Here is a 21,979-nt window from a genome sequence, read left to right on the forward strand (position 1 = left end):
TCGAAAAATCAGAAAATATGTACTTGCAAAAAAAATAGTACTTTATAACAGTTTAATAAATGTCAGGTTATCAAAAGTTATTATTTTACATGCCAATGTCTTAGGACACGGAAAAAATTACTGTTTCGTGTCCCAAGATTTACATCCGTTACAGTAATCAACAAAAAGATCTAAAAACTGTCAAGTTTAGACACTGGCTCACGAATAAGCCAACCTAATTCTTCTAGGCCTCCAATTTTTCCTAAATTATTCAACTTTTACGTGAGTATACATGGTAAGTGTCTAAAGAAAATGTTATACTACAGTGCAGAAAACACTGAAGAGAAAAAGCAGCTGAAGCAAATAAGATTGTTGTTTTCAGCACTACTAATGCATTATGGACTACAATCTTCCTTTTTCCCTTTAAAATGTCACACATCTCCCAGATTTGGAAGGCAGGGAATACAGTTACCCCTACCCTTGGGATCCTAGGTGCAACAAGGTACCAGAATTATCCTTTAGGTCAATTCCAAAGTTGGTACCTTTCAAATCTAAAGTATATATTTTGTATCATATATTAGCACTCCCAAAATTTAACATTCTGAGTATAAATTACTCGTGCTGTGTTTTAGGCACAATATATATGAAATATACAATGTTTGGAAACTTATGAGTCAACCACATTTTCCTAATTTTACAATAATAATAATAATAATAACAACAATAACTACAACTGATTAGGAAAATAAGGTGCCCTTTTTGAATTTAAAGTATCCTTTCGGGACGAATGATTACTATGCCCTTTTGACATCCTGGGGGAAATGATGGTATCTTGTGACCCTTTCACCTCTGCAATAATGTATGCTTTTGGATCAAGTAAGGAAAAAAATGGCATCCAGTTTGTAAAGTGTTAATTTGGTTCCTATGTCGGCTTCTTGAAAAGTCAAAATATATAGCTGATATGATCAAAAAGACATATACTGTATTATAAATAATGGTATCAGGCAGGTAGAACTTGTACAGTGTCACTTAATTCGTCAAGCCTGTACAAAGTAACAACATTATCCCACAAAATCTGTTTCGACAGAGAAAGCACAATGACCTTTCACCCCAACATAACTGCAAAAATATTTAAAATGGGATGGAAAAGGTGGAATAAAACTATTAGGAGTAGTTGACAAGTTATCTCCAGGACCCTTGTACCCACCATCACTGAAAGAAAACATGTCATAGTACTAGCACTGAGCTAAGGAAATATAGTTTTACAATTTTAAATATTTAAAATACTAATCATTCCCATACAAATTTTAGAAATGAAGTGCTTTCATATACCTAGACTCTCATGACAACACCAAATGAAATTCAAATATCTTTCTAAAAAGTTCACTCTCTTTGTAGTTATGTATTACTCTTGATTACTATCATATCAGTTCACGACAACTGTTCGTGATAGCACGAGTACAAAGGTCCTTACTTATGACTATGTATGACACACTTGATGGGGGTCAAAATTGACCACTGTAGCCTCATTTGTTTTGCACCTACCGGCTTCCCCATCAGACAAAACAGTAAACATATAGTATGATTAAATTAATAAATGAAACTCAAACATGATTCTGTGAATCAACTGTACTGTAGTTTTACATAAACAATATCGGATAATGGCTATGTATAAACAAGATAACAGCGAAGTCACTCGCTCGTCCAATCGGGAATGCCCACCTTTCTACTATTTGGCGAATAACATATATCAAAATCGCTAGCGGAAATGGAAAATACATATCGCTGACTTGGGGGTAGTATGCTCCATCCACTTTGTTTTCCAAATCTGACCAAGTTACGTTCTTTGGTAGCCAAAACCACTCACTCCAGAATACCGACTTCGACCTCTCCCAAAGCTCCATTTTTAAGTCATTAAATGGCGTGACTGCCAAAAATGGCTCATACTAAAACAACGTGCATCACACAAATACGGGTCCGCAAAACAAAAGGCGGAAGAGAGAGAGAGAGAGAGAGAGAGAGAGAGAGAGAGAGAGAGAGAGAGAGAATGAGTATCCATATGGTTTGGAAGGAATTTAATCAAATACGTACTTTCATTTAGCCTTACTTTTAATTATTTTCACGGTCTGAGTAAAGGTTTCGAGAACATCGCAAGGTGGTTCTATACTTAGTATTCATACAGAAAACAATGGGCTACAATACTATCCTATATATATAAAAGAAACCAAAATATTGAACTTTATTTTGTTTTCTGCATATATTATGCACGATTCATTTGCACAATAAATAAATAAATAAATAAATAAATAAATAAATACAACAAAACAAGCAAGCTCCGCTTATATGAATTTATGTTATAATAAACGAAACATTATTTACCAGGGCCATTGGATCTTATTGGGCGTAATTCTTCTTTCTTCTTTTAATGTTTCTTCTTTTCAATGGTCAGAAGTGTCCTTGTCTCTCATAGCCAGTAGATTGATAAAAGTGCTGGTTTGCGTCTGATTCATTCCAGTATTTAACAATTTCTTACTGTATATTTCCCCCGTCATTCAGAACGCATAAGCATGCATACATCACATTTACTTTCTTCTTTTACGTTATGTGTTCGCTTTGTTATTTTGTAATTTTCCATCACGAACAGCTTATTAGCTCGATACAATCGGAAAATGGTGTATATGTGTATGCGTGTAAGAGTTAATACTGAGTAGGGAAAATCGTATGATAGGAATAAATAATTATCAATACTGTATTTATTTATAAGTTTATCCATGCAGTCTATCTACACTTTACATAATCAAGTGAGAAATAGTTTCCAATGCAAAAGAGCTTATGTTAATTACTTGGACACGTGGTTGACCAATGGCAGGTAGACATTGTTAATATGCAGGCATATGAAAAAATATCACGATGTACCAAAGGAGCCTATCTCGTCTTAAGACATTAAAAAATGCACAATAGGTACATAAAATATTAAAGAGTATAAAAACTTTTATTTTTAATTAAAGTGTCTGCTTTATTAGAATGTAATAAAAATATAAGAAATTAAAATAGCACATTAGAGAATAAATGAATTAAAACACCGCCACATGATAATTGACATTGACTATAATACCAAAGGGAAAAAAGAAAGTAAATAATAAAAAAAATATACCAATAAATAATAAAATGGTACTCATGAATAATGTGTTACGTGTGAATATATGGATGATTCTTTAAAGTCTTCATTTCTCAACAACGTCACCTCTCTGGAAACAGCCGACACTATGTCAGAATCGAATTTCTGTTGTTTGATTGGAATTCTAAATAATCTGACTGTGCTGACTGATTTAGTCAACCACAAACAAGCATGTCCATCATGTCTCCTTTCATCATTCTGTATATGCAGTGGTGAGGACGTGACTTTACGAGAAAGTAGAAAGCAACAGTTTTAAATCGAAATGCATTCTCTAAAAGGAAACAATAAATATTTTGCTGCAAATAGATCGGTCTTATTTTGCTCCATGGACATCCTTCTTGAGTCTGACACGGATTTATAGTGTCTGCGCAAGTACAATGGATACTTAATAGGTTCGGATTTGCGTAAACTGTTTATAATGAATGATAGCAGCGAAAATTAGGGACAATAATACAACGAACATCGATTTAAAAATTGTCATATCTTTTTCTTTTAACTGTTTATATTTTGTCTTCTTCTTCATTTTTTTCTTCAAATTCAAAATATCGAAAAATCGCTCAAAACTATTGTGTTCAATGTCAGTACTCCTTAAATAGCCTTCGAAGAAGGGTATGTTTAGTCGTACGTCAAAAATATAGAATGACCACAAGTAATATGGTCCCACGAAGCTTTAATTCACAATTTTAGAACAAAATATACAGGAATTAATAATACAAGGGAGGACACGTCTCTCCTTTCTCGGGACATGTTTAAGAATCAACGCGGATATTTAAAGCTATGTTTCGCGTGTTATTTTATTTTTTTTCTATATGTATGACTACCGCTCCGGTGGCCTAGTGGTTAGAGCGTCCGCCTCGGATAGGGGAGGTCGTGGGTTCGTTCCCTGGCTGAGTCATACCAAAGAATTAAAAAAAAATGATACTAACAGCTTCCTCGCTTGGCGCTCGGCATTAAGAGGTTAGTGTTAGGACTGGTTGGCCTGGTGTCAGAATAATGTGACTGGGTGGGACATTATGCTACATGTCTGCGGAATGATGCCCCAGTGCTAGACATCACTAAAAACTGATGTAACGATATGACTGAAAAATTGTTAAAGCTACGTTAAAATTCCAAATCACACACACACACTAACATCCCCCCCATGGTTGTCTTTACATCATGCTAACTCCGTTGACGTCACAGTGACATGGGGACATGGCATCACTAACAGCAATGTATCCACCATTTCAGGTTATTGAAATCGAAGGATCTGTTCAATCTTATTTGTAGAGAAGTTGGTTTAATAACATTAAAAATGTAAAAATGGTACGTTTTCATCGATTGTTGAAACCTAGCCTAATGTCGTCTGTAAATATTTATCATTTTATACAAATCTGTATTTTGCACATCCAGCGTGATGTAAGTACGCCAAAAACTCACCAATTTGGGAAGTAGCTTGGTCTCCCATGATGCTCCACACATGGGTGTGGTGCATCATGGGAGATCAGGGTATCAGGCTATCTGGGAAGTATCGCTGTGATTACCTCCGAGTCTCTTGTCCCTTTAAGAGAGTCGTTGATATTCATCTTGCATCGGAATGAAACGGTGATGTTCGGAATAGGCCAGCGGAAAACCACAGGGGCTCGTATCGCTGATTACAATATAACTGTTAGTCATGGTGTATTAGCCACCGATAACGCTATGCACACGAGCGCAATACAAAATTGTGTTGACAACAAAGAAATACCCATCTACGCTAACCAAGGTTCCGATATGTTAAGCCTATCTACACCTTGTCGGATCGAGCAGATATTTTATTGCTTTGTCTTAGCGACATCTAATGAATTTTATGGGTTGCCTCCCTTAGTATGTAAATGCCAACTAATAAATTACGTGTAACAATGATGTATTGTACATCGGTCGACAATGGTGGGGGTTACTGACTTCAAAAGGATACGTTGTAAGTTTAACATAGAAAGTATGACTGCATACCAGAGAAAAGCCATTACAGGTGTATTTGATTGAAAGGTATTTGTACAAACACGGACCGACAGTGGAAAATTGCTTATTTATGAATCCATTCAAGTTGTGTACTCCCCTTGTCTCGATCATGTAGGAACAGTGTTAAAATTTGAACAACTTAATTTTGATTGGAGGCGGTGGCTTGCTGCCACATCCAATGAAAATCACAGAGTAGAAGCACAGAAACATCTACTCGATCCGCCAAGTTGTAAATAGGATTAATATATCGGAACCTTGGGTGGCGAAGATGAGAAATACCATTTAGACAGTTATTTCCAGCTGTGTCGCTACCGGCTTTTTCGTTGTGTTAGTCACAATTATGTCAATTAAATTTTGCGGAGTGTTTAAAGTGCCTGAAAATGACGTTACTTAACACTAGCACTTTCAACAAAAATTAATTAATTAATTAATTAATCAATTAATTATCTATGCTGTAACGTCTGGACCAAACTGAACAGAAGTGACACACACAAAAATCAAGGAAAAGATTTTATATAATATGTTTCCCACTGGATCAGCAGCCTTTTGCTCATTTGTAATTTCCTTCACTTTAACCATTATTTTGTCTGAATAGTTAAAGATAATACTGATAATGTTTTTAACTCAGAGTATAATTTTCTATACCTTCCGTTTTTTTCTTTGCGAACAAGTCAAGCCACGGAAAAAAGCTTAGGGTGCTCCGAGTGCAGTTTACATCTACTTCCGCGAGAAAGAACGAGATTTCGGTCTTTTCAGAACTAGGGCACCCATATGAGAAGGCACGTAAATAGTTAATCTTTATCCATCGTCACCTGCACTAGTTTGGCTTACAATTCAACAAAGTATATATATATTGATCATTCAGTTTCCCAACTAATATATAATTGTTTCATTTTTAAGATTGTCCGTTTATTTAAAATTGTAATGGCCAATACAATTCTTCGAGAGCAGATGCTCATCGTTCATGATAACTCTGTCCGTTACGTTAGTTTGATTTACCACTGGGCAACAAGTCTGAAACTAAGTACACAGATTAAGATTATTGGAGCACATGGTTTCACTTTAAACATGAGAAGTATCGGTTTTAATAGTAAATTAACAGTGACATATCATTGCTTAAAATTTATATACAGATCGTACCACAGGTGCTCGGCGCGAGCTTGATGTTGAGAAAAAACAACAAAATAATGATCTGATAGGAAAAAAATGATAGAGTGACAGAAATACCTAAGATTAGCCCCATGACCCGTTCTGACATAGGCCCCTCTCTATCATAATATATAAGAGAAGGCACAAAACTTATAATACTTCGTTCTACCCATGACCCTCAATAACCTTCTATTTCCGTCTTTAAAGGCACATGTCCATACTATATGGCTTGTTTACTCCTGAGATATTGTTCTATTCATCAAGCCATCATTGACTTTTCTGCGTAGTACCAAACTGAAGTTGCAGTCTTCGAACCATGTTGATCACTGCCATTTCATCTTGGCTTCGTTTTTAAAGAAGACAGCTTTTTCAAAAGCTGATCAGTGTTAATCTTATTATTACTGAACTACGAATCATACTAGCCAGTAAGTCTTTCCCGTGTAATGCGATATTTGAAGGAAATGAGGTTGGAGGTAATTAACAAAATGTCGAGAAAGAATTTCGTGCAATAAATAACATTGTGAATAGTACGTTTAAGTGTATGCTGTATTTTGTTTTAGCACACAATGGATTTAGTATAAAAATACATGCATACATTTATTCGTACAGAAATGTGCGTGCACAATAGTATTACAAAATGTTAATGACGGATAACATCAAATAGGCGTAATTTTATCACAAGTTATTCGCACCAAAGAATGGTGTCCAAATGAAGTGATTGAAGTTTTGATTGCCAGAGCGCATTGTTGGAATTCCTTGCAGCAATTTGTTTTTATCAGCCTTTTTGTTAATGTCATACCCCATTTTGCTTTATCTTACTGTGCTCTTTCATTTCAGCCATGGGGAAGTTTATGAAACCTGGCAAGGTGGTTCTCGTGCTCAATGGCAGATATGCTGGTAGGAAAGCTGTTGTCGTAAAGGTATAATCTCCAGAGAATCAATTCATTAGCTCTCGTTTGCCTATACTTGGCGATAAAGCTGTTGAATATTGTAAATTAAAGTGATTTGTAAAGCAACACTTTTTTAAACTCTACTGCTAAAAAATCGGAAGAGCTTATGTAGTGGCTTCTTCTTGTTCTTTCAGTGGAGGTGTTAAAATCTGATCCAGAGCTCTCTTGCGGCACTTTTGATTATGAAAGATCGAAAACTTTTGGGATAAACCAATTACATTCTACAGCTGGTAGGGGTTAACAACTATGTTTACATGGGAGACTGGGCATTTGTAACTTATTATTGCTTTAGTTCCTCAACTGCTAGAAACAATTGTCATAAAGCATTTCATGTTCAACCCATGGTTTGATTGTTCCTATATGATAACAGTACCCTTCGAACATCAAATATGGTCATCATGATGCCACAGTAAAAATCTTATTACGACTCGTCCTGAACTGATGATCATATCAACATGGGTCTTTAGTTCTACTGGTCATAGACTAGATCTTATGGGATGGTCTGTTGTGAGATGCCCATTAGCACAAGCTTGTTATTGCTACTGTTCGTAAGCTTCTTGGAGGGTTGCCCTGAAACTTTACACACATTCATCCCATGGTCTTTAGTTTGTCTAAAATGAAATAGTGTGTAAAACATTTATTATCATTTTGGGGAAAAGTTCACATATGAATTTTAATGTAATACATAGCTGCCATGTGTCCTGTTTTTCCCCCGTATTTTGGACCTGAATACGGGCGTACATTTTTTTGGCAAAAAATAAATTTTTTTATTTAAAACAAATTATCAAAAAATTTCCTTGTGATTTTCAGTTTAGAACGGGTACTAGGTTCCAATCTGATAGAAATGTATCACATGTATGTTGCAATACAGTTCTACAAATATGATTGGTTCATTCGAAATCAAGGCTACAATGCCTGTCTTTCTACAAATTTGATTTGTTCATTCGAAATCAAGGCTACAGTGCCTGTCTTTATTCTCTGTATTGGATTTTGCAAACAGTTACCGCTGTCACTGTATCTCGCCTTCGTAATATTCAGCTTCTAATCATGTTGAATAGGAAAGCAGAATATTCAGCATTTTCTCCAGGAAAGACGAGAAAACAAAACTGGAAAGACAATTGTGCCTTCTTGTTTAGATTTGTGAAACCATATAGTATAGGAATAAGTACGTTTTGCAAATTGTGTAATGTGATTTCACTATTGGGCATGGAGACACCCATGAAATAAAGAGCACGATAAAGCTAATAAACTTCAGCTTGCTGCTTCATCATACACAACTCAGCCTGAACTTACAACGTATATAAATACCAGAGAGAACCTTGATGTAATTCAATCGAAATTGGGTTTATTAAATTTCTTTTGGAAATTAAACTTCCTCTTTCAGTTAATAGTGTTGCTGGCGATTTATTTCACGCACTTTTTTCAGACAGTAAAATCACAAAGGATTACTCATATGTTAGAACGAAAACAGTTCAATAAGAAAATCACACAGAATTGAGATAATCAATGAAAGTTGATAGATTCAGATCGATAATGATTGGGAAAAAATAGGGTGTGGAAAGGCTACTCTAAACAGCCTGTGTCTGAGTGTGTTGCACTCTTGCACCTTCTGAATGGGCATCCGAATGGAGCATGGTACAACACATGCATATTTGACATTAAATAATTGTATAAAGCACTGTCCTACTTATTGATGGTTGTATATGTTGTAAATAGTTACATATGCATTAAAATTTTAAAAATAAGTATTTGTTCCTGAAAATCGTTATTTTTTTATTCGGGGGTTGGCAGCTATGGAATAAAATATGATCGTGGCGTAGCTTCTGAAATTTAAGAATTTCACCAGGTTCTTGAAGTGTTATGCCAAAATAAACATCGGAAATGTTACTTATTACTGATCCATGAGTAAAGCCAGTAAGTCGTCTTTGTGATTGTCTTCAATTAATTCTGTATACAGTCGTTGCTCAAACAGTAGCCGATATGTGTTTCTTCATTAACTGTATTCACAACCAAGCAGCAGAAAATGCGGTGGTTGATGAAAGATTCTCACAATTTAATAAACGTCAGAAAACAAAAGCCACCAGCACGTTTTTCTGGGCTTGGTGGTGTTATTAGACACATTCAGTTGACCAGTAAATAATGTCCACTTTATTAGCTGGAAATTGAAAGGGTATAAAATTGTATATGTGTTCAGCTTTAAAAAATTTATAAAAGTGACTCATGACCATTGCAGGCTTACTGCACATAAGTTCTCTGGTTTAACATGTATATGGTGTTTGCTTATAAACTTGTTATTAAGTTTCTTTGTTTTAAAAAAATATTTTACCGTTATGGAAAAAGCAAGTTCACAAACGCAAGTCGTTCTCTGCACTTTACGCCATTAGTATAGTTTTCACACATTTCTTTTGATATTCACAAAATCTGAAGTAGTTATATGCATGCTGAAAGCATGTGTTGATTGTTAATTCTTCTTGCTGTAGTTGTTCAAATGAATAGGCATACAAGCATTAATTGAAAATTTACAAAGGATAAATGTGCACGGAAATACATGAGAAAATTTTAGCAGTATGAAATTTGTACACACTGTTCATAGAGACCCAGGAATATAATGAACCGTACACATACTTTGTCTTTCTTAACCTAATTTTGCTGTTAATTTTTCCCATTGAATTCAAAAACATAATGATCTGTGACAAAATTATTGAATAGTTTAAATATGTATGCAGTTTTTGCAATGGAAATACATGTGATACGGATTAATTGCAAGCCTCAATGGTACATTATCAGATGGTAAATAAATGGTGTTGATACTCTGTTCATGCTATATATTGGACGTTGAATTCAGACACAATGATCTCTGACAAAATTATTGAAGATTGTAAATCTGTGTGCAATTTTTCAATGGAATTACATGCATTATGGATGAACTGCATGCCACGACAGCACGATAGTAAACTGTGTTGATACCCCCTATTCATCATATACATTAGACATGAATACACGTATGTGTCAATGAGTTCCACTGTGTGTATATATGTCAATACAAAACCCCAAATAAATGTTTCTAACTGAATATCAGTTTATTTACGGCTTGTCATAAAATGTGTACTTCGTCCTAGAACACATTTATCCAAAAATCAAGAAGGCTAGTGATTCATCTTTTTAGTAAGCTACACTTTAACTTTTTAAATCTTTCTCTTGTTGCAGCAAAGTTACAAGCCAACAAAGGCTATAATGCCCCCAGCCTTGCTTTGTAATCAAATAGTGAATTTGTCTCTGCAAGCTTATAGATTTCTTTGCTGTGAAAGAATACTTTGGATGATTGTGTTCTCCAAATATTTTGTGGTGATCAAGACCAAATTTTTGAAAATTCTTGCACCCTGTCACGAAAGGATTATTTACTTTTGTAGTTTTTGTAATCGCACAATCGCAATTCACACTGTTAATCTTGATGTGCTGTATTTCAGTCAAAGGAATTTTATTCTCCATTTTTCATTCAAGTTATGGTCCACAGTTATTCTGTTGTGTTCTGTATCTTTTAATTTCTTGGCTAGTGATACTGTGTGCACGCCGCTTTCATTTGGAGACCATTTTCTAGTCTGACAAGTATTGAGGTTCGTCTGGATGACATGTTGCTGATCTCGATGGAGATTGCCTGAGAGCTGTCAAGATTATGGGAAACTACTCCATAACAATGTCTATGCTTGAAGAATACACAATGCCATATGTCATCTTGTGCATTGGATATTGAATGAATCCTGATTGCATTATGCGAATCCAAAATACAGCAAACAAAATGTCTGCATCAGATATCTCCAGCGTGTCTCGGGTGCACAAATGTACGTGAAGGGAAACACTGTAATTAATCATACACAAAAATGGTGCTGACTGGATGTGACCATCTTGAAAACTTGTTATATCTACTAAGTAAAAATTATTGTTGCCCTAGTACTAAGTGAAAAGGACGATCTGATGCCCAGTATGGGTACCAGAGTTACCATCTTGAAATATTATCACTACTCTTTATTGGATGGTCATATCAACATGTGGCTGAAATGCCTTACTTTGTGTCTTTCAGAATTATGATGAAGGAACATCTGACAGAACTTACGGTCATGCCTTGGTAGCTGGCATAGAGAGGTATCCACGCATCGTGACCAGAGGCATGAGCAAAAAGAAAATTAAGGACAGGTCCAAGTTGAAGGCCTTCATCAGAGTCTACAATTATAACCATTTGATGCCCACACGGTAGTAGATTGGTCGGCTTGTACAGTAAAACATGTCAAACCGACATTCAGCTCATTTCAATAGCTCAGTTAGCTTCTTTTGAATTTAGTTTAATCTTAACTGGCAGTTTGCTTTAGAGGTTATCCTCTACTGGGTGTGACAGTTTAAAAAAAAAAAACATTAAATAATTGCTTGCAAGCTACCAGACATTTAAAGCAGCACTGTCAATACAGTCAAACCTGGTTCCCGAGATATCAGGGTTTCGTTGACAAGTGTAATGCAGAACAAGGATTGTACATTTGAAGCATTGAAAATTGGGTTTGTTTCTAAAAAGAAAGGGCATTTCTGATGCACAATAAAAATAATTCAGTGTTGCCAGGTTGCAGGAAAAAAGATATTGAATAAAAATGTCAGTGGATTTTTTCCTTCCCCCATGATAGCCTCATCCCTTTGGTAGCCTCAGCAAGGCAATGGTTTTTTCACGTTGTCCTAAGTCTAGGCCAATTACATGTTTGACTACACCTTAAAAAAAGTATTTTCTTTTGTTAGTGTTTTCTTTAACTAGTGGCAAAATGTAAACTGACCAAATTTGTACGTGAAAATCGATCGCTTCTGTTGATTCTTTGAGGTTCTTTTACGGTATGTCGGGTTTTACTGATAAAATTTACGTCTGTGCCAGAAAAAAAGGAGGAGGCTGTCTGTACTCATTAGCCGTCGGACTGTAAAATGCATAAATTTCTCCACTCTATGCAAGTGATAAACCATGCATTGATGAGACTGGTTGATTAGCATTTGCACCGGTAAAATCTAGTCTTGTACCGACTTTCTCCATCCTTGGCGGTACAAGTTACCGGTAGTAGTGGAAACTCTGGATCATTTGTTGTGAAATTTCTCTGAGATGGACATTAGAAATTGCATTTTGTCAAATTATGCAGGTCCACATGTTACTTTGGACCAAAATTTATGCCCGACATAAAAGGGTTATCGCCTTCAAAGGGGTCAAGATAAATGGGGAAAAAATTAGCATGATGAAGGATTATTTCGGGACTGGACCAAAACAGTCGATATACATGGGTTCTTAAGATAACCGAGGTTGAGTTAAGTGGGTTTGACTGTAGATAAAGACAATAAAATTTGATAGCTTCATTGAAATTTTGACCCAACTTTGGTGCATATATATACACACACACACACACACACAGAGTTGCAGCATCTGTATAAACATCAAATTATTCCCATTGTAAACAATGTATGCAAGTTCCTGCCTCTGACTTTTCTCTGCCTACAGGTGAAGACTTGATTATTTACCTTGATGTCAACTGATTCTTACACGTAGCCTCCAATTATATAGTCTGGTGCAGTGTATCCCCTAGGCGTGCAAGACTGAGAGTCAAAAATCTCCTTGGTGTCAAAACTGGGGGTCAGACTGAGTAAAAAACAAACTTTGGTATCAAAACTGGGGGTCAAATTAAAAATTTGGGGGTCTCTGAAGCGCAAATGAGGGTAAAGAGAAACACTGGTCTGGTGATAAATTTCCTGTGTCACTGTGTTTCTCCCATTTAAATATTTGCTGTTGGAGATGATGGTGGTGGTGGGGGACTGATAGCACTAAGCTAGTAGGGTGATCTGTGATAATTATTTAAGCTAACAGTCTTGGCAAGACCTAATGATATAGGTCACATGTTAGAATAGTTGTGTATCAGTCACAATCAGTTAGAAAACACAAATAACACCTATTTAAAAATGCTATTCCTCATGTGATCTATATCTCATTGTCAGCAAACACAAGTCAACAATTCACTGCAATATTCATTGTTGCCAGTAGCACATTGCTGTGTAGTTAAATTGGCAAATATTTTGGTCTGCCTGAGACAACTATTGGAATGAGGCTGTTCTTGGGGAAATTAAAACATAAGCAAAATAAAAATGTTCCAAACATCCTTGCTGGATGCCCCACCTTCAGTTAGCTAGATGGCCAGATATCTAGCTTCAAAAGATTGTTAATTTAATTTGTATTTCACTCCGTCATTGGTAGCCATCATGAAAAGGTTTCCCTGCAACAAGGAAAGTTTCATGGTACAATGAACATGTTAAAATCACTTTCAAAAATTGATTAGATTCCATTGCTTTTATTCAAATTTGGTGCTGGCTTCCTTTGATGACGGTTGCATTTTTTTATTGAAGATTGTAGCCAGCTTGCTTTAATGAAGGTTGCATGTGTTACACAAGTTGCTGTGAAAGGCGAACTTTGGAGGATCGAACAAGTTGTGGTTATCAATTTTAAATAATTTTATAATAAAGTATGGGTCAGAACTGGGAAGCTGTCAACATGAACAATTAAAAAAAACAAGGATTTGTTCAATTTTTAACTTATCCATGTTTATGTCTTGATATCGACATCAGCTTGACAAATTTGGTAAAAATGGACTTCAGGCCTGGGACTTTGTATTTTTGTCAACATGGGTGGCTTGTTGATATAAGTGGGTAGGACTGAACATGCATACCCTGATGCACTGCTCCGGCGGCCTAGTGGTTAGAGCATCTGCCTCGGATGCGGGAGGTCGTGGGTTCAATCCTCTGCCGAGTCATACCAAAGACTTACAAAAATGGTACTAACAGCTACCTCGCTTGACGCTCAGCATTAAGAGGATGGTGTTAGGACTGGTCGGCCTGGCAAGTTTCACAACTCAAGTATGTATAACATAGCATGTCAAATTCTGTTTTGATCATAGGTAAAAATTAAAACAGAAAGACAGGAAAAGATAAAATATTGGATACCAATCTTATGGCTAGATGCAGGAGGTCGCAGGTTTGAACCCAGGCCGAGTCGTACAAAATGGTGCTCAGCATTAAGGGGTTAGTGTTAGGACTGGTCATCTTGGTGTCAGGATAAAGTGACAGGGTGGGACATCATGCTACATGTCTACGGCTTGATGCCCCAGTGCTAGACATCACTATTAACTGTCACACTGCAGTCATCGTAGTGATATGACTGAAACATTGTTAAAAATCCAAAACACACCATGAATTTTTACACGTGTGCATCCCATGGTCTCTGGTTATTAGACTTCCTTTATTTGGAATTCCTCGTATATAACTGTTGATTGCTCACAATACATTGCTGTCATTTCCAACAGTTCTTTCAACAAAATTTGACTTTGGCTGTAAGAATAAAATCAGAAAGTAACTTGTAGTCTGTTTAATCTTTCTTGTTGGGAAGTCACCCTAGGAAAGTAAAGTAAAGCAGTGGTTAATTGTGCAGTTGGAGTAGTTACCTTTTCATTGATGAATGCATTTAGACTTGCAAATCACACACTTGAGGCATGGCAGGATATTTATAGCTTTATTTACTGCTTATGGAAGAATCGAGTATATATGACAAAAAATATGACTTGTTCGAAATTTGGATGATTAAAAAAGGTACTTGGAAATTTCTTTACTTGTCAAATGAATCCATTCCAATAAAATAATTGGTAACTGTAATGACCAATTGGCATCTTCAATTTGTCAATCACTAGTGTTAGCATATGAACAGAAATTGATATTGGAATTATGGATCATGTTCAATGATTCCTAAAAGACAATATCATGTTGGAAAATAATCTGCAAGTAGTTTGATGACAGTTTGAATGATTTAGGCAAGTCTAATTCAAAGACTGCAAAGCACTTTTTTTAAAAAAAAATTATGACTATATTCACGCATTTTCAAGAAATTATTACTCTCTTTGTATGTTTTGTTGTAGCTACTCTGTTGATGTGAACCTGGACAAAACCTCTGTGAATAAGGATGCTTTCAGAGATCCTGGAAAAAAGCGTAAGGCCAGGCGGGAAGTCAAGGCTAGGTTTGAGGAAAGGTAATCCCTTTGGTTTTTTAATTCCACTGAGAGGAGCACTGCTTTGTTAGAAAGTTTTAATTTTACTAAAAATAATTTTATAGAGTGAAGTATATTAGTATATTGGCTTTGTGACCTTGTGAAATGGTTGCATGTCCAGTAGCCATTTGACAGCATTTGATTGGCTGAGCTTCTTTCCTCTTGAAAGGCTGTATTTCTGTAATCAAACTTGGTAAATAGGCTAACATCGTCAGGATGTTGAGCGATATTTAGCTCTACTAGCCATAAACCAGGATAGCTTATTTGATGATTTGTTGTCAGTTGTGTCAGTTGGCACAAGTTTGTTATCGCTACTCTCGCTAAACCACTTAGAGGATTGCTGTGAAAACTTGTGCCATAAAAACCTGTAGTGAGCAACCTCTTGCCAGTTTCAAACAATTGTCATGCACAGATTGTTTTTATTTTATTAATGCACTGTCTTTAGCGACTACCTGCAGACCACCAGTAGCCATCTTGAATTTTTTTTTATTGTAACTCCTGAATGGATAGCCATGTCAACGTTTTTTTATATATACTAAAGACAGTATATGTCTAGTTGGTCTAAATAAATAAAATGGTGCTGATCAGAAATCCAGTATTGCCACCATATCAGCCATGTTTATAATGCTGTCACTGCTACTCCTGAACGAATGGTACATGAGCAGGGTGTTGTCATTTAGAGACTTCTTGTGAGGTCTGGTATATGTTGCTGCCCCGAAAACCAATATTCCTACCACAGGCACTTTCATGAAAATGTTGGTATCACTACTTCTGAATGGATGGCCACATCAGCATGGAATTTCAGTAGAAACAATGTTTTATGATCCTAAATATTCCTACATGAAAATGGTGCTAATGTGAGGTCTTGAAAATCTTAATATCACTAATTCTTCTGCATTGATGCAAAGTTTTAGCTAACAGACCTAGATGATGTCTAGTACCTGAATGAAAATGGTGCCATTTGTGAGGTTCAACATGGACTCGGTGGCCATCTTGAAAATGTTGTTATTGCTGCAAGAATGGGTAGTTGTATCAAAATGTGTATTGACTAAAAGACTTGTGATTTTTAGTGGTCTTGAAAAGAAATGGAGCCATTGTGAGGTCCAGTATGATCACCATGACTGGCATCTTGAAAATATTGTCATAGCTACTCCACCTTTATGGATGACCATATCGGCATGGGGTTTTCACTTAACGACTTCTCATTGGTCTTACTGTGGTTTTTCCTCGACCAGTTGAACTGGCCAGCATTTTAGCATATCTTATGCTGAGAAATGGCACTAAACCCTAAACAACAAGTAAGATTTGTGACGTCTAGTTGATCCTACATGACAAAGGTGTCTGTGTGAGGTCCATTTAGGTAGCCACCTTGAAAATGTTGTCGCTAATTCTCCTGAATGGATAGTCCTATCAACTTGGGGTTTCACTAACATGCTTTTTGTGATGTTCAGATGTCCTTGATAAAATTGGTGCTGACATGACATCTAATATGGCTACCATCGTAAAAGTCTTGTTGCCAAAACTTTGCCTTACCCAAAAGTCATATTGTTGTGGGGTTTTCATCTAATGTGCTGAAAAATGTCCTAGATGGTTTCAACACCTGACACAAGAAATGGTCTTATCTTGAATTCCCAGAAATTCCTTTTGCCTATTGGAGAGTCTGCCCCCTTTGAGGGACACTTATTTTGCACGAGATGTGTGCATATTTGAGGTAGTTGTGCAAGTGATTGGCATTTTTTTATAGACAGTATTTTGGTAGGGTTTTGACCAAACATGGTAAATTTGCATACATTATCAAGATTCAATTTGAGTTAAATTGTCCCATATTAATGACTTGACTTTGCTTCTGATTGTCTGAATTTGTTAACACTAGCAGTCAATTCTTAGCAGATTTAGATAAATTTATTAGAAGTTTTGTATATTATTTCAAGAAGTTGGTCGAAGTTGATTATGAGCAAGATAAGCACATATTAGTACAGTAATTTTGTATCTGATTGACCAAGATTGTTGCCACTCTGGAGACTGAATTTTCAGTTGGACTTTGCTCCACATTGGTAAATACAGTAAAACCTGTCTTGTGAGACCACTGCTATAAAAGAACAGGTTCTCCCTTGTACAGATTTGTTGGTTTTTTACTGTTATGACCTATCATGAGAGACCATTAATTTTTGGCAGAAGGGGCGGTCTTTCAAGACTGCTTCTACTGTAAACTTCCAAATGGGAACTGTAGATGTTGAGATACCATTCATATCATTGTTACCTCTCTTGATGTAGAACTGTATTTCCCATCCAGTTTTGTTCAGTTTGGTAAATGGATTTGTATTGTCAAGATCTTGGATGACTTAAGTTATGAGCAAGAGCCTGTATGTTAAATATGCCTTTTGAAAGAATAATCACGAGATAGTAAATTGTGTATAAACAATATGGTATAAAGTTAAATGGTTTCCATGGGGTTTGCGTTTAAAATGCTACTTTAGTCTGCTTAGTTGAATGGTGAATTGGAAAGTTATGCAAGTCGTGTAAAATCAGAACCACATGGGGCTGCTCTTGTAGGTGAAATGTTTGTAGTTCTACTAATCATAGACTTGAAGTGCTAGTGCCAATACAATGGCTTATCATCTGTTAGGTGAAATGTTTGTAATTCTACTAATCAAAGACTTGAATTGATAGTTTCATTAAAACATTTCATAATAGATTCTAAATGAAAATGGTATGTACCTGATAACCAACACACCAGAAATTTTTTGAAGGAGTTTAAAAAAGCAAACCTGATTGTACTGCATTGAGCATATTACACTACAACTTGTACAATTTTGATCAGATATTTAAGTTAAGTTGAGAGAGAGAGAGAGAGAGAGAGAGTTTTCGGTCAATGGTCTTGACCAGGGTTTTTAACTGTACTGACTTGTAAACACTGATAGCACAAATAATGGATTGTTTATTTAAGCCAGTTCTTGGATAACCTTGATAACATTTACATTGATGTAGTGAAATAAATACCCTCTTTATCAAAGCTCATGGCAGAAATGGACATGTTGACCCTGTTCATCGCCTTATTTAAAATGTGGAGATGCAAGATTTTTCACCATGCCATGCAGTGCTTGCGTATACGTGAGCATTTAATGACCTGAAGAGCAAGAACTGTAAACTGCACTTCCTTTTAAGGAAATCATTTGTTATAAGGTATATATTTGACTCTTGTTACAAAATTGTCCATTTTATGACCATGTCAGAAGTGTCAAGACACCGTCATCTTGCTCAATCTGACCTGCTGTTGAGGTTGGATATGGTACAGTAGTTTATAAAAAGTGCAAGATGTAATTTAATGCAACAGATTAGACTATCACGGACATACCATTCTCAAGTACAAATCTTTATACAATAATTCTCATAATACAAATCTGATTGATGTAAACATAGAATTGAGGAGTTTTAACTTGTTAACCTCTGGAGGTTTTTGTCATTTTCACCTGAAACACGTGTAGGAAACGCATTGTGGGGGTGTGTGTTATTTCTGAATACATCCTAATACATCAACTTCCAAGAGATTTCCAGTTAAACTAATGCCTAGTTGTGTTAGAAACATATTTTTTCATTAGCTATTTCGGTCACACATGAGCAGAAGGGTAAACCTTTTTTGTGCTTAACAGACCCATCATTTTTTTATCGAGACTACTTTTTATTCCAAATGCCCATCTTGTCTTACTTTTTGCAAGGGTTAGCCTGTCTGTGTGCGGTTCAGACCAGTCCACCTTAGATCTGAGGCCAGTAGTCTAAAATCCAGACACAATTCAATTCCAAACACCACGAATTTTTGGTGGAAAAAAGTCTGGTCCAAAAATGTTTTTTTTCCTCTGTATTTTGTAGTGCAACTAGAACGTCCAGATTATTTGGTATCATTGTAGAGCTACATCTCTCTACCTTTCTGTAAAACCACCGGGGCCCAGAGTGGCCGAGTGGTCTAAAGCTCTCTCCGTTATGGATCACTGCCATCTCACCTCTGTCTGCGATGGTTCGAGTCTCAGATTCAGCCAATGTGGGTATGTGAGAAAGCTTGCCAGTAGCTTCTCGTGGGTCGGTGGTTCTTTCCGGGGGTTTCCCCTGGTTCTTCCTCCACCATTAATACTGGCCGCCATGTATAGCCTATTGTGTGCTGAAAAATGGCATTAAAACCCCACAACAACAACAACTATAAAACTACCCCCTTTAGCGTATCTTGCATGACCTTGATGCTACAGAGCTCAGAAGTAGGCTACTACCTCCTGACACATAATCGAGGCACCAGGGGTTAATGAATTAAGGAAATTTCATCTTCAGTGCTTCAATTTAGGAACAATGTGTGTTCTAAAATAGAAAATCGGGGGCAAAAATTTCTCCCCATCATTTGAATAAAAGAGATAAAGCTTCTAAATATTGGAGGTAGGGATTAGAAATAGCCATAAAATTTGCTATGGCATGCCACATAATAGAACCAAGATCTCTCTAATACTAAAAACATTCTATGTGAAAATATATGTTGGATATATTTTATCTTGTACTACCAAAAAAATTATGGATTGTTACCCTTGACATCAACACACCAGATCTCTTTTTTTCCCCACATAAAGTACATGTGGTATTAATGTATAAAACTAGCCTGTTTAGAAAATCTGTTCTTTTATAGGACTATAACTGTGTCTTTTTTTAGTAACTTTATTTACGAGAGATGTTTTAAGAGTTCAGACAAAGCAATATCAAGACATCAAGTTTAGCTTTTCACCATTTTCTACTAGAATTTGAATTGTGACAGAAGTATGCCTATCCAGCATAAATGTTTCTGCTTCAGAATTATACAAGGACTGCATGCAAACTTGGTTTCTAGCAAGAAGTAGGTCCTGGTTTTATTTTAAGAACCTTGGGTGGCAGAATGGTCTAAAGTGCTTGCCTTTACAGATTGCCAACATCTTGCCTCTGTTTCATGGGTTATAGCCAGGATATGTATCTTCCCATGGGTTGATGGTTCTTGCCAGGATCTTCCTCCATCAAATGTACTGGCTGCCCTGTATCATGTTGTTATAAACCCATAACAATCAACCAGCCAACTGGTTTTCTTCTGGGAATTTTTCCATATATTTGTTTCCATTTTTTATATACTCATCTCATCTTTTCCTTTCCTTCTTTTTTCAGGTACAAGAGTGGCAAGAACAGATGGTTTTTCCAGAAGTTGAGATTCTAAATTGTACAGAGAGACGAATTAAAAAAAAAAGACCGAATTACCTTTGTTGATTTTTTTACAATTTTGGTTTATATTTATGTTGTATTTAGCACCCCCTGCCACAAGGCCAATAAAGCTTATGTAAGGATCTTGATCCTTATTATGTTACCTGTCGCACATAATCCATCAGTTAGGGTCAGTGATTAAGGTCAATGACCAAGAAAAAAATGGTTTCTGCTTAACAACATTACTTCTACATCGTAAACCTGTCACAGACTTTGTGGATGGCTTGCATTTCAAATAGCATTTTAGTCATGATATGCCCTTTGTATGATTTTTGCACAGAAGATGCCAAGTCCGGCAAAATAGGGATATGCACCAAAAGTGGTACCCAAAAAATGAATAGCATAAACTTTTTAAACGATTATTTTCATGCAGCTGATTTTCTAATTGCACCACATATAATTTGTAATGGTCACACAGTTTCACTAAATGACATATGAAATGAATAACCAGTTTCTTGAACCCAGTATCACAATCGTCATGAATGTGATGAAAAGGACAACTATATTGAACAATCCAGGGGAAAAAGCCTAAAAAACTAGCACCAAGTGAAGCTTCCAACAAAGAATCAGATCACACAGTCGGGGAACAGGAGAAAATAAACTCGTGTACTTTCTCGAAACATTCAGAGCTGAAACTTCTCACAAACTGACAAGTGTCATGTTGGAGAGCCATGCAATTGTGGAATATATTGTAAAAGTGTGTTTCTTGTTCATTTGCACTAACTTGAATAACAAAAGAACCAACTAAACATCTGTAAAAATAGATCCACATACAACTAGAACATGTACTATTCTGAACAGTGTTTCTTGGGGCTGTTCCAGTAAGAAAAATACATGGGGAAGGCACTTTTAAAGTGGGGAGACTTGCCCATATATGCAATTTAATTTTTTTAAATCATTTTAATATGAACTCCACGAATTCAAAGTACCCTGGCATTTTTTTTTTTTTTAACTGACTTCCTTGGGTTCCATGTACATTTAGAAGGAACAGCCCTGGTGCATTTGTCAGCAGTGAGTTTCTATCACATTGAGATTTGCTGTTTGAAGAAAAAGAATGTGAAATTGAGGATTTTTTTCATGGCGTGTATCTTTTATTTCACAGCTGATAGGATTTTTGACAAATTTTTCTTTCTGTGTATGTTGATCAGTCTAAAGAAATATGGTGACGATGTTTGTTCCTAAGAGATCTGAGTTTATGACTGCTTCACAATAGGGTGTTAGGGTGTGGGATGATAATGCCTACTTCTACATATTGCATGTAGTTTCTTGGCACTTTGACTCCCAATTATGCAGCTGCACATTGCATACCAAACTACACCTTTAGAATAATCTCGGTTTGCCTGGGTCTGCAAACCATAAAATGCAAATCCTAATTTTTACTTCTT

General features: G+C 36.1%; 2 protein-coding genes across 5 annotated transcripts in view; one reads left to right on the top strand and one right to left on the bottom strand.

The window, feature by feature from the left end:
* LOC149779440 (ceramide synthase 6-like) overlaps nucleotides 1-1,898 on the bottom strand; it is a 65,062-nt gene extending 63,164 nt beyond the window's left edge. For all 3 annotated transcript variants that reach the window (XR_016415651.1, XR_016415650.1, XM_089940103.1), the window contains exon 1: nucleotides 1,702-1,898. Coding sequence is in view for 1 of the 3 variants with exons in the window: in XM_089940103.1 (XP_089796229.1) it covers nucleotides 1,702-1,883 (182 nt within the window). In the remaining 2 variants the exon portion in view is untranslated. The remainder of the gene's footprint in view (nucleotides 1-1,701) is intronic.
* Nucleotides 1,899-5,820: 3,922 nt separating this feature from the next.
* Nucleotides 5,821-20,587, top strand: LOC149779441 (large ribosomal subunit protein eL27-like). 2 transcript variants are annotated; one of them, XM_089940104.1, is made up of 5 exons: nucleotides 5,821-5,916; nucleotides 7,124-7,206; nucleotides 11,315-11,484; nucleotides 15,207-15,317; nucleotides 20,502-20,587. In XM_089940104.1, the coding sequence occupies exons 2-5, from the start codon at nucleotides 7,126-7,128 to the stop codon at nucleotides 20,548-20,550; spliced, it is 411 nt and encodes a 136-aa protein (XP_089796230.1). In that variant the 5' UTR covers nucleotides 5,821-5,916; nucleotides 7,124-7,125; the 3' UTR covers nucleotides 20,551-20,587. The 2 variants fall into 2 exon arrangements, with proteins under 2 accessions (XP_089796230.1, XP_089796231.1); XM_089940105.1 differs by having other exon boundaries at nucleotides 5,916-5,979.
* The last annotated feature ends 1,392 nt before the right edge of the window (nucleotides 20,588-21,979 follow it).

The sequence above is a fragment of the Sinohyriopsis cumingii genome, chromosome 17 (assembly GCF_028554795.1).
Source record: "Sinohyriopsis cumingii isolate HCF-2022 chromosome 17, ASM2855479v2, whole genome shotgun sequence".
Taxonomy (NCBI): domain Eukaryota; kingdom Metazoa; phylum Mollusca; class Bivalvia; order Unionida; family Unionidae; genus Sinohyriopsis; species Sinohyriopsis cumingii.